Raw genomic sequence first — 13,258 nt, forward strand, 5'->3', positions numbered from 1 at the left:
TTTTAGGAATAGGATAAAAATCTTATCTGTGGTGTTTGTTAGTGATACTGTACCGCTGCTGTAGATTAGATCTGAAAATAGCTGACTTGGAGAGGGGTTAGGGTTACTGTGTTGTTTGGTTTTGTTTTGTTTACATGTTTTCTAGTAGTTATTGCAGTTTGGTTTTGTTTGTCTTTTGCTTTACTCATTAAAGGAGCTGTTTGACAGTGTTAAGCCTACAAAAAACTGACTCCAAATGAATTTGAGAGAATCGGGTCAGGATATTTGGGAATTAAGCTGTGGTGCTGGAAGGGGATGAAACTGCATTGTGGGGGGGCGGTACCATGCGACTTCCTGCTGCCGTAGTCTGTCTACTACAGGAGATTTTTGCTGTACCCTGTGCTATGTGAAAAAGTTACTTCCTCTTGATAAGTTGAATAATATTTATTTCCTTTCCATTACGTTGTTGGCAGTTTTGAGAATTTTTCTTTTCCCCCAAATATGGTCTCTAGTCACTAGACCTTTTTTTTTCTTTCTTCTTCATTTGTTCATGTATGTCATGCTTCGTCACCGGTGCTCATCAGCAGTCAATGAGAAATTGGTGACTGTTACAGTAGACAGTTTGAGGGGAATGATAACCCTCATTTGTTAGGAAAATGGTCTGAAATGTGCACACGTACCTTCTCCATTGCACAGTCTGACTGTGCTTTATATGATGCTATCTGTAATGCTGTAGTAACGGACTGCTCTGTTATTGCCAACAAACGGGATATTCAGTGGTGGAAAAAGTACTCAAATGATCTGATGTTTGTCAGTTAGTCCATTTCCATATCTTATTAAAGTAGCTCTGATAAACATTACAGTGCATCTTCCGGAAATCACGGAACTGCATTTGTCTGAATTTGCATAGGTATACATATGTGCATGTCCTCCAAAGTAACCGACATCATGTAGCCGATGAAGATGATGGTGTGCACAGATAAAACGGAGGGACTGCAGAGTTCACCGCTAAAGGAGAGAAGTAAAAAATTAATAATAACATCAGTATTCAAAAAATGTGACTGCACACAGATACATTTTGTTGATGACAGTCTGCACAGCTGTGTGTAGGTTCTGTTTAGCACCAACACACAACCATGCCAGTCCCATGAGTGCTATTCAGTTTCCATTACTATGGCAACCCCCATTTCATGTTTCATAGACCCATACATGTTCTTTCAACTATTGCTGTTTGTCTACAGCCTGAATTTGTAGCAAACGGCAGTAGATCTAGTTTGCTTTAGGTGAAGGTGCTGTCTTTCTGTCTGAGTGGATCAGGATGTTGTGAATTCAGTGAACTCTGTACTGACACCATGCATTCAAACGTGCATGTGTAATTCCTAGAAAGGTCCAGATGCATGTATGCTTACTCAGACATGGGTTTAAGCAGTCTCTCGTTCCCAGTAAAACTGGATTCACTGTAGTTGTTCAGTCTAGAGAGAAAAGCAGTTGTCTTAGTGTGTGATGTGCTTTTTTTTCTGTCTCTCTTCGAGCATCATTTAAGTCTTTTTCGCTCTCTCTCTCTCCATGTGTCCAGACTCTACACCGAGTCACCCCTCACAAACGACCCCTGTGCAGAAGAAAGTCCCCAGCAGCGCCTCGTCTCGGCAGAAAGACAAGGTCAACAAGAGGAACGAGCGAGGGGAGACTCCCCTTCACATGGCAGCAATCCGGGGAGACGCTAAGCAAGTTAAAGAGCTCATTAGCCTGGGAGCTGATGTCAATGTCAAAGACTTTGCAGGTACGACGCCCCAGGAGATGATCATTTAACAGCTTTCATCATGTCCCAGCAGTTGTTAATAATGACATTAGACTGAGTAACAGATGCTGATGCAAAGGCAATGTCTCAACATGAGCTGTAATCAGTCTGCGCATTACTACTGCTTATGCAGCTGTTGGTATGTCGAGTAGTAGAATTGAGAAAACAGCTGGTAAAAATTTTTTAAGACTCTTCTCCTGTCCTCACCAGGTTGGACGCCTCTGCATGAAGCCTGTAATCTTGGTTACTATGATGTGGCCAAGGTCTTGATAGCAGCAGGTGCAGAGGTGAATACACAGGGTCTGGATGACGACACACCACTTCATGATGCTTCCAGCAGCGGGCACAAAGATGTAAGAGCTTTGAGTTAGTCTGTAACTGAAGGTCTTAAAAGTATATTGCACTTAAAATTTTTGATTAAGGACTCTGCACAGGTCTGATGTGTGAAATTGTTACAGAATGTAAGAAGGACATTGTCTCAGTGCACTTACAAAATTTGATTAAACATTTCTGAGAATCAAAACAAAAATACACAAATTGATTTAAATTTGGCTTATCACCAAACTCGGACAGCTTCCAAGCGACTGCTACTTTTAGGTCGCTCAGCAGAAGACCTGTTTTGTCTTCCTGCACTGCCTCTAAGATACATGGTGCATCTCCTTCAGCTTTTCAAGACGGTGACCTTTCAACTTTGTGGAATTTGTGGATTTGGCAGGGAGACATATTTGGCAAGTAGGGAGGTTGGTGAGCCAAGATTATGACAACATAGCCAGAAAAACGTACGTGTTCATAATGCACTCTGTGCCGGCACAGGATGGCACGCATCACAGTTCAGGTCGTTTGTGCTGAATATTTTCCTCAGACGTCTCAGGATGTTAGATGAACTCGAGCGAGGTGTCAGTGTCACCTTGGGGGATAAATTTACAGTGAATAACAATCTTGCGAATGTTGACAAGCATGCTCCTGTTCGCACTCCTGTTCGCTCAGGAAACTGTGGACTCTGTAACTGAAACCTGCAAAAAACTTTTGTCATAGCTGGACACCCAGACACCCCCCCCACCCCCCCACCACATGAAAGCAGAGTCAGTCTGACAGATAGAAGTTGGCTGCTTCAAGTTTTGAGGGCTGCGGTGAAATCGTAGACCACACATGCAAGCGATCAGAATCTAGCCTAAAAACGAGCAAGCTAAAAATAGCAGCAGCACTGAAAACTGACCCAAGAGGATGACTTTAAAAGGGAGATCAGCCAAATTTTTATCTGGTGTGCTTGTATGTATTCATGAGCCAATTCTTTTTTTGATCGCACCTCTAATATAAAGGTTGCACAAGTCCATCCTTAATGCAGGAATAGTCAGAGTGCTGTTACATTTATATGTGGACATTGCATACATGTTTGGGGGTTTTTTGTTTTTGTTTTTTGGCTGTCATTAAATGTTAAGTCAAATATTTATTTCTGTTGCATCAACTTGCAGAATGTAGTATTTTATGATAATGATAAGAAGACGGCCACTCTTAGGTCATCAGCCAGTAAATTTGTTTTTAAGTTGTTCGAGTTTAAAAATGATCAAAATGCATCAGATTGCGTTAAAGTGCATTTTGTTACAATTTTAAATGCCTTGGTAAAATGTTATATTTTACCTTTAAAAAAAATCTAAGGCATGTCTGTCTGTCTAGGATTTCTCAGTGTAATTGTTGTGTTTTCTGTAGATTGTGAAACTTCTGCTTCGTCACGGTGGTAACGCTTTCCAAGCCAACAAGCGCGGCGAGCGCCCGGTGGATGTGGCCGACTCTCAGGAGCTGGAACAGCTATTAAAGGGAGAAGGAGCCGTGTCGGACCATGATGACAGCTCTTCAGGTGATTGTCCCTCCTGTGTAATATTTATGTTTTGTTTTGTTTTTTTACTCCCCTGTCATCGACATCCAGTAATGTGTCCACTGTAAATGAAGCTTAAGTCTACTGTACTCCACAGAATCTGAAGACCCGCCATCTGTCAATCCATCCAGTGTCGATGACAACATGGAAGACTCTGATACTGAAAAGGACTCTGCCACGAAAGCATCGTCTTCCATGCCAGGGATGGATGAGTACGAATTTAAGGACGAGGAAGAGGAGGACAATCTCGGTAAAGCCCTGAATGACAGACACATCCTCAGGAGGGAGCTACGACAGCCGGAGAAGGAGGACAAAGACAGGAATCACGTTGCAGTAAAGCAAAGCAACAAGGGGGATTCCTCATCAAAGTCCAAGAAGCAGAAGACGTCTCGTGTCCACTGCAGCTCGGATACGTCCAGCGACGAAACGGAGAGCCTCTCAGAGAAGAGAAGCTCCCCCACCTGCTCTCATAGCTCGGAGAACGTCAAGCCGGACACGAGGTCGAAAAAGGACAATACTGAGCAAAAGGACAAAGGTAAAGTTAAGAGGAAGAGCAAGAGCCAGAATAAAAACAAGGAAAACCAAGAAGATGGGAAAGAAAACAGTAAAACGCTAGTCCTCTCTCTGGCAACAGTGTCTGAAAGCACAGAGAAGGGCCGGGAGGAAGACTCTTTCAAGATGTCTTTCAGTCCCAAAGATGACTCATCCGTCCACCTCTTCCACTTGTCAGCCATCAAATCTCCTAAACTGAACCACAGCCTGACAGATAAACAGACACCACTCAAACAGGAAAATGCGAAGATGTGCGTTTCCATTACTGACAGCTCGTGTCCAGTGGACGGTGTCAAATACAACCACTACACAGACGCAGACTACTGCACTGAAGGCTCCAGCACGAAGGGGTGTAAGCACAAGGAAAAGAGCAAACATCAACAGAAAGACTCCAGTGTGGACGGCGACGACGGCCACTCGAGCCCCTACAAAGACGGCAGCATAGGAAACAGCATAGACAGCGAGGGTGCCTTACGGAAGACTGATTTAGACGGAAAAGTCGTGAAGAAGCATAAATTTAAACACAAGGAGAAAGACAAACACCGCAGGGAATATGAGGCAGAGCGGAGCCGCCAAAGGCAAAAGGAGGCCAGGAAAGACAGCCACAGGAATTTGGAATTTGACAGAGAGTTCTGGAAAGAAAATTTTTTCAAAAGTGATGAGACAGATGAACCTCTGCCAGTAAAAAAGGAAAGTGAAGACAGCAGCTCGCTTCAGAAGACTGCTGATTCCTCTCCTGTGAAAGATGAGCGAAACCCAAAGGAGAAGCACTCCGGCAGCAAGGAAAAGAGGCCAAGAGAGGAGCGAGAAAAAGACAAGAGCGTGAAAAAAGAGCGGAAGGAGGCGGCAGGAAGAGAAGAGAAGGTGAAGGATTCAAAGCTCAGCGAGCATGACGAAAAGGTGGACTGCCACGGCTCAGGGCGGATTCCTGAGGAGTCGCTGCAGAGCAACAGCATGAAAGAAGAGACAGAGGAGAAACCCATAAGTGGGATCACAGCTGATCAAGAACAGCTGGAGCCTGCAGAAAAAGGCTCACGCGAGAAAACTGACAAGAGGCTCCCAGGAAAGGAAAAGGACTCAGACAAAATGGAGAAAAGGCATCTTGACAAGGAAAAAAAGGTCAAAACAGAGCACTCTGACAAAACCGAACCACAGAACTCAGTGGATCGTTGGAAGGAAAAGGAGCGAGCGGGATCCATCTCTTCCGTTTCGCCTGGAGAGAAAAGCTACAAAGAAAACGAGAAGCTGAAATCTTTAACCACAACAAAAAAGCATGAAGACAGCAGGAAAAGTAAAGATAAGTTCGACAAACGGTCTGATAAGGAGAGGCAGGACAGAGACTATAATGCCGGGGATCACAGAGAAAAGGATCGCACAAGCTCTGATAGGAAAGGAAAACCTCTGGAGAAGACCACGGATCACAGTAAATCTGATCGCGCCAAAGAAAAGGACTTTGACAGGAAAAGAAGAGATAAAATAAAAGATGGAACGCTGTCCTCGACCTCCAATCTGAAATTACTTTTAGAGGAGAAGAAAAGCCATCTCTCTGAGAGCGGCAAGTCCTTATCTACAAAATCAAAGGAGGAAGCAGTGAGAACGCCGGAGAAGGATCGCGATAGGCGAGACCGTGACAAAGACTCGGATAGACACAAGGATAAAGAGCGACACAAAGACCGCTCTCAGCAGGCCAAAATCAGCAAGGCCAAATCCAGTGAGACAGAGGCAGACAAGGCCAAATTGAAAGCCCCGCCAGCAATACGAGACGCCAAACCAAAAGAAAAGAGACTTGTGAACGATGACCTGATGCAGACCAGCTTTGAGCGCATGCTCAGCATGAAGGACCAAGAGATTGAGCTGTGGCATCGGAAGCACCTAGAAAAACTCAAACAGAAAGAGCGGGAAAGGCTTAAACAGCGGCCTGTGGCAGATCCGGGGAAGTCCAAGCCTAAAGACAGAACAAAAACAGAACCATGTTTGAGTAAGGAGCTAACACGCTCAAAAAGCTCTGATACATCTGATGTCCACAGCAGAGATAAATCCCTGAAGGACGGCACTAGCCCCAGAACGGTGTCACTTGATGGGAAGAGTCTGCCCTCTATCAGCGCAAAGGTCATATCAGCCGTGGAAAACTGTCTGACGAGATCACCCCGTCCTGAGAATGACCGTTGTGGCATCATTTCCAGGTCTGTTTCTTTAGTCTCTGTTGCCAGCTCGGAGGATTCATGCCAGGCAACGACATTAACTCCCAGAAATGCCGAATACGATTCTGATGTAAACATGGAAGCCTCAGACTCCCAGCCTGCATTTCTCCAGTCTTCCCTCGTCATTCAAGCTACAAGGTCGCCGTCTGTTCACGATAAAGACTGCAACAGTCTTCCAGATGTTTCACAAGGTAATCGAGTGATGTCCGGCAGGCATGAATCTCCTTACCTCAGGGCTATTCTGGATGAGGATGCCAACTCATCAACTGAAGGCAAAGCTGTTGAAAATCTGCCAAAATCCAACCTGACTGCGATCCCAGGAGAGGAGCCGAGAATGAAGGAGGCCTCAGAAACCGCAGAGAGCCTGAGTACACAACAAAATTCAAATTCAGTTACCGATTCAGTCACAGAGAGGGAAGGAAGCACTGCTGGATGCTCGACAACGCAACTGTTAAATAAAGATCTTCCCAGTAAAAGCGTGACTCTTCCACAGTCCAGCAGCTCACAGTGCAGTAGTTCTCAAAGTGGGTCGGAGGAGCCGAAACCTCTTCCTCTATCTGAGCCTCCTGCTGTCCAAGACATCCAGTGTCAGATGGAGACTTCACAGGCAGAATGTGTTACTAAAGAATCTGATCAGCCGTCAGTACCTACAGCTTCTCAAGCTGCTGAGCTGTCAGCACTCACAAACACAAAGCTCTTCCAGCATAGAGAACCACTCCCGTCTTCTGGTATTGAGAATCAGCAGCAGGCCGAGTTAGTTACCACGGAGGTTTCTGACCAAAAAGACACACTCGTGGAGACCGCTCACGGAACAGAACCAGAAAATATGGAAACGGATGCAGAAAACTTGACAACAGAAGCGGCGGGGAGTCCCATACCGTCCACCAGCTCGCACATTCCCACCTCTGCTGCCAGAGAATCCTCAACGGGTTTCAGCAGATCCGATGAGTGCAGGCCTTCTCAAGAGGATGCAGATGCAAGTGGCCAAGACTGCAAGAAATCACAGCCTTCCAGCGACATCTCAGGCCCATGTCTCGATGCTCTTACGGAAAAGGAAAGCGTGTCCTGTTCGAGCCCTGAACACAAGACTGAAGGGACAGCAGATGTACCACAAAGCTCGCACAACAGCGGTGGTGGTGCTGCTGTCTCTGCTGCAACTGAGAGTTCATCCGTTGAAGGCAGCCTGAGTACAGACTGCTCACCTGAATCCAAAGCAGAGGCCTCCTCGGAGCCCATGGAGGTCACGCCTGCCGAGGAGAAACCAGAGTCGTCCTCAGCTCTAGAAGAGCAGTGCCAAAGCGCCGTCCAGTCAGCGGATCCAACAGACGTCAGCAGCAGCGCCTCAGGGAGTTCCTCTCCGCAATCCGGAGACCGGGAGTCCGACTCCTCAGGGGCGAAACTCAAGATTCGCGTAGCAGACGAGGAAATGGACATTCACGTGCCCCATCCACGCAAGAGGAAGATGCCGAAGGTGTCGCTCTCCCAGCCGTGCTCCACCACTCAACAAGAGAGGGAACAGCAGTCGCTAGCGGCTATCGTTGACTCTGTAAAGCTGGAGGAGATCGAACCTTACCAGTCGGACAGAGCTAACCCATACTACGAGTTCCTGCACATCCGCAAGAAGATCGAGGAGAAGCGTAAAGTGCTGTGCAGCGTCGCCCCGCAGCCGCCGCAGTATTATGACGAATATGTGACCTTTAATGGCTCATACCTCCTAGACGGGAACCCACTCAGCAAACTCTGTATACCAACTGTGAGTCATCATTGTTATTATTGATTTGATTTGATTTTTTAGACAAAACTGCAGCAGGGATGATGTGCATACTCTTTTATGATTCAAAACGAAGCTAGTGACCATTTGACCTTTAGTGCAAAGAACGGAGCACAATGATGGTTTGATCTCATTATGTTGGCTTCATAACATGATCCATAACTGCAGTTGAATATAAATTTACACTAATCAGGCGGCTCTAATTGATATATTTCTGGGAAGAAAAATCATTTGCTCTCCCTTTCACTGCATGTCAACGTTAACATTAAATTTGTGTCACATCCTCTATCCCCGTTTTTGGCGGTCGTGTTAATCCGGCACGTTGCACCGCTGCAGCTGTGTTGAAGACAGGGGGGTCAGTCATAGATTATACAGGGGGAGGTTATACATTTTGAAGAGATGAGACTTTGTTGGAAAGATATTGAAAAGAGAATTAAATCTCATCAGTGAAACAGAAGAGTGACAAAAAGAAGTCTAGTAGTCAGATGAGCTAATGCCAAGGCGAGCCATCCATCCGTCCACAACACAATCATTTATGTTTTCACCCAAACTGTGAGCACGCTATTGATGTCTTGCTGTTAACTGCTCATTTATTAAGGCTCAGAGCCTTAAGCATTTCATCCCCCATGTTTACCAGGACAGCTGATGCTCAGTTTTCTGCATAGACGCACTGCATCACTGCTACACACCAGTACTAAACTTTAAATGATAATATTTTCTCATCTCTCAGATGTCAAACTGCAGTCCTGACCAAGTTTGTAAAAATCTTTCTCCTTTTTTAAACGGTTCGTTTGGACAGATAACTCCTCCTCCGTCATTACCTGAGCAGCTCAAAGAGATGTTCAAACAGCAGGAGGTGGTCCGCATGAAACTACGACTGCAGCACAGCATTGAAAGGGTACGTAGTTCTGCTGTTGGAGCTTCGCATTGTTAAATGTCGTCTGTGTTATGCCTGCAGTTATATTAACCATGACTGTGTTTGGTGCTGTGCTACATGTGCTTTCTTAAAAAGATTTGAGTTTCACGCTAACACACAAACGTTGGATTTATGACACTGACTGGATTTCTTTTTTCCTTCTTTAAGGAAAAGCTGATTGTTTCAAACGAGCAGGAGGTCTTACGAGTCCATTACCGGGCAGCAAGAACACTAGCCAATCAGACTCTGCCTTTCAGTGCCTGCACCGTTTTATTGGATGCGGAAGTGTACAACATGCCGCAGGATGTCCAGGTAATTAACACAAGGACATCCATGGGTTTATGTTTTACAGTCCAGTGTTTTTAGTGTATTTTGGGGAGAATTTGAGAGTTTATCATTTGTTTGTCTCATAGAGTGATGATGGCAAAACATCAGTAAGGGACCGATTCAACGCCAGGCAGTTCATGTCGTGGTTACAAGATGTCGACGACAAGTTTGACAAACTAAAGGTGAGCAATGAATCTGAAATTATAAGGAAATGGTCAGAAATATCATTGCAGGAGATTTTTATGCTATTCCAAAAAATGTAGAAAGAGTTGTTTGCTTGTTTTAGATGGTCTTATTGTCTCATATGTGAATGCTTTTAATCTTTCAGTGATTGTATCCTGCTAGTTGTTGCTTTTTACATCTAAGATGCAGATCTCTGCCTTTCATGCATCTGAGATTTATCTTGTGACATCTTGGCGTCCGTGCTCAGGAAGCCAAGAGGCAGCCAGGAAACTAAGAGAAGGGTTAGGGGTAGCCAGAGAGCAGCGACTTCCAAGTTTAAAGCAAGGGGGATGTTTATAAGTTAATTAATTGCATATGGCTATTCTCTGGAAGGAATGAAAAATAAATGTGCTAAAAGGAACCACCAACTACACTTCCTGACCATTTTATTAGGTAAACCTAACTAGCACTGCATTGGAGCCCCAGAACTGCTTTAATTTTTCATGGCACAGATTTAATAAGGTGCCTGAAACATTGCTGAGATTTTAACCCATGTTGACATGATAGCATGACACAGTTGCTGAACATCCATGATGCTCACGGTCCACCATATCCCAAAGGTGCTCTTCTGGATTGAGATCTGGTGACTGGGGAGGTCATCAGAGTACAGTGAACTCATTGTCAATTTATTTTATTTTTTATTTTATTTTATTTTATTTTTGAGGTTTGTAATATGGCACAAATACGTGGTCATTTGAGTTACTGTTGCCTTCCTATCGGCTCGACGTGGTCTGGCCATTCTCTTCTGACATCAGCAACCCTCAAGGTGTTTGTGTGGTTAAATGTCTGCAGATGGGCAGTTTCTGAAATACTTGTGAATCAACAACCATGCCACAATAACGTCAATCGTCTCACTTCTTCCCCATTCTGATGCTCAGTTTGAACTCCAGCATCTGACCATGTCCGCGTACATAAGTGCACTGAGTTTCTGCCATGTGATTGGTTAACAAGTAGTTGAACAGGTGTACCTGATGAAGCACCCAGGGAAAGTTTCTCTGGTGTCGATCGATGGTACAGTCCAGTTTTTTGTTTTGAATTCAGCGTGGCGGAGAGCGTTTTTGGGTTTAGCAGCAGGGTGGAGAAAAACGTTTCACTTCTTGGTTGCCTTTGTTTTTTCTTCCTACCCTCTCCTCCACCAGTTCTTTCTTGGAGACGGACGCTCTTGGTCTAAATGAGAACAGCTGTTGGATGAAGTCACGACCTCTTTTTCTTCCCTCCACAGACGTGTCTTCTGATGAGGCAGCAGCACGAGGCAGCAGCTCTGAACGCAGTGCAGCGCTTGGAGTGGCAGCTCAAGCTGCAGGAGCTGGACCCGGCCACCTACAAGTCCACCAGCATCTTTGAGATCCCCGAGTTCTACATCCCGCTCGTGGAGGTCAACGACGACTTTGACCTGACCCCGATATGAGCTGTAGGACAGACGCGCTTTGCCACAGCGGAAGCTAAATTGCTGACACGAGCGGGCAGCCTGCACAATCGGGGAACAGGAAAGGAAAAGATGTGAAGCACTTATAATGAGGCAGTGATAAGAAAGAGCACTTAAAAAAAGAGACCATTTTAATTCCAGAGCTCTTAGAGTCCAAAACAGGCCTCCCGCCCACGAGGACGGGGAAGGAAGACCGTCCAGGCAACAGACGTAGCCGGGGAGCCGAGACGAGAAGCAGGGCCAGGCGGTGCAGCGAGAGGAGGCGCCGTGTGGACAACAACACCTCATCAAGCAGGGTCACACAAGTGAAAGATTTCAATTGTTTTCAAACTGAGTGTTCATACATTGTGTACAGACTGTGCTCTTAATTTTTTTTAACTTATTTTATACATAAATTGTGCATTTGTAAATAGCCATGTAATTATTGTTTTAAACTTGTAAAACAACAACAAAATGATAGATATTTTGATTGTAAACTTGTTCTGTCTGATGTTTTAATGGACCAAAGTTCTTTTCCCCCCCCTTTTTCCCCCCTTTTTTTTGATATTGAGTGTCCTCTTTGTTTGTGATGTTGTCGTTGGCTTAAAATCTTAAGCATGTGTTGGCTTCAGTTGCTTCTTTTTTTTTTTTCTGTTTTGTTTTTGCTGTTTCTTCCTTCCTCATCTGGACATCCACGCCACAGCTGGTGTTCTTTGACTTTGGCAATTAAATGCTGTGCATGCGTTGCATTGTTTGTACTTTTTCCCTAAAGAGCTGTACTGTGGACTTAATTGTGAGGTTTACTGAAGTGTTCAGACTTTTTTTTTTTCTTGTTTTTCTTTTTCCCCTTTTTTGCGCCATTGTGTTATGTCCTTATTGTGGCCTCACTCCTCATGTTGTTCATTGTGTCTTGTGCACATTAAAGTCTGTTGTGGCTTCCAAGGAAACAAAAAACAACAAAAAAAAAAAAAATCATACTTTTACAGTTTCATTGTGAGATCACAACAAATCCTATTTTTTCAGCATAATGCCTTTTGAACGATAGTTCTAAAAAAGTCTATTTTAATATTTACTTGTTACATGACTTGTAGATATTTGTAATATATAATTGAATAAATTTTATTTGTTGTGAAATTAAATTTTTTGTTGGTGTGATTCTTGGTAAAAACCTATTTTCATAGTACAGCCACCTCAGCTGAACACTATTTAGTGGTAGTACTATGTTTAGCCAGTAGATGTCACTGTAAGCAGCGCTGCACCTCCAGCTGTGACTTTATTATTTTTCCTGTTGAAAAACAGATGCAGTAAAATAAAAAATAGCCCCTCGATAAAAGAGCAGTTTTCTTTATATTATTTATTATTTAAATTTTTTATTATTTTAATCATGCCCTTATTGTTAAGCACGTTGCTCAGCACTTGCTGTTTTTAAACCACTATATACATAAAGTTGGCTTGGCTTGTGTTATCCTGCTGAGGCAGCCATCAGAAGGTGGGTACATTGTGGTGATAAAGGGGTGACATGATCTGCAACGATACTCCGGCTCTGGCATTAAAACAATGTTTGCGTAAATGTTGCAGATGAATTCATCAGACCAGGCAACATTTTCCCACTCTTGGTGAGTCTGTGTAATGGCCTCAGTTTAGTTAACTGGAGTGGGACCCGGTGTGGTGTTCTGCTGAAGTAACCCATCTGCTTTGACATGTTATGCATTTAAAGACGCTCCTCTTGGTGTTGGTTTGTCATCTAAAACCCGAAAGTCATGTGACTGGCTTCAAAACAGTTTGAAATGTTAGAGCAGTCCTGCTCATACACGCATGTTTTTAAGTTCAGCTTAAAGCTGAGTTTAAGTTTCCTCCTTTAGCAGATGAAGGTGAAGAGAGTCCCTTAATGTAAAGCTCTGCTGAAGCAAGTGGCTTGGGTGGAACATAACAAGCTGCTTGCACACGATTGCATCAGCATTATTATTCCAGTAAGATGATATTTAAAGGAGTATAATTAACATGATAATACTAGTCCTACATGGACCATTAATACTGACGAACATAATGTGTTTTAATAGTTTGGTTTTATTTGGCTTCAACAGATTTTATTTGTCACCTCAATCATTCCTGCACATCAATTTTATGAATGAAGGATTTACTGCGGGACTGTTACCTTCGACACCATAAGTTTTATCAGTGTGGAGCTTTTCCACTGCTTTAGTCTGTCTTTAA

The 13,258-nt window shown here is 44.1% G+C and overlaps 1 protein-coding gene across 2 annotated transcripts in view; it reads left to right on the top strand.

Annotated features, from left to right (window-relative positions):
* ankrd12 (ankyrin repeat domain 12) overlaps nt 1-12,140 on the top strand; it is a 41,702-nt gene extending 29,562 nt beyond the window's left edge. For both annotated transcript variants that reach the window (XM_086271204.1, XM_086271205.1), the window contains 8 exons: nt 1,556-1,759; nt 1,988-2,130; nt 3,485-3,632; nt 3,748-8,156; nt 8,974-9,072; nt 9,259-9,402; nt 9,504-9,599; nt 10,862-12,140. In XM_086271204.1, the coding sequence (XP_086127330.1) occupies nt 1,556-1,759; nt 1,988-2,130; nt 3,485-3,632; nt 3,748-8,156; nt 8,974-9,072; nt 9,259-9,402; nt 9,504-9,599; nt 10,862-11,047 (5,429 nt within the window). In that variant the 3' untranslated portion in view covers nt 11,048-12,140. The remainder of the gene's footprint in view (nt 1-1,555; nt 1,760-1,987; nt 2,131-3,484; nt 3,633-3,747; nt 8,157-8,973; nt 9,073-9,258; nt 9,403-9,503; nt 9,600-10,861) is intronic.
* Nucleotides 12,141-13,258: the final 1,118 nt, after the last annotated feature.

The sequence above is a fragment of the Aulonocara sp. 'chitande type north' Nkhata Bay genome, linkage group LG18 (genome assembly GCF_057382095.1).
Source record: "Aulonocara sp. 'chitande type north' Nkhata Bay isolate Kocher_YH1m ecotype deep benthic linkage group LG18, A_spYH_male_GT1.1, whole genome shotgun sequence".
In the NCBI taxonomy this organism is placed as follows: domain Eukaryota; kingdom Metazoa; phylum Chordata; class Actinopteri; order Cichliformes; family Cichlidae; genus Aulonocara; species Aulonocara sp. 'chitande type north' Nkhata Bay.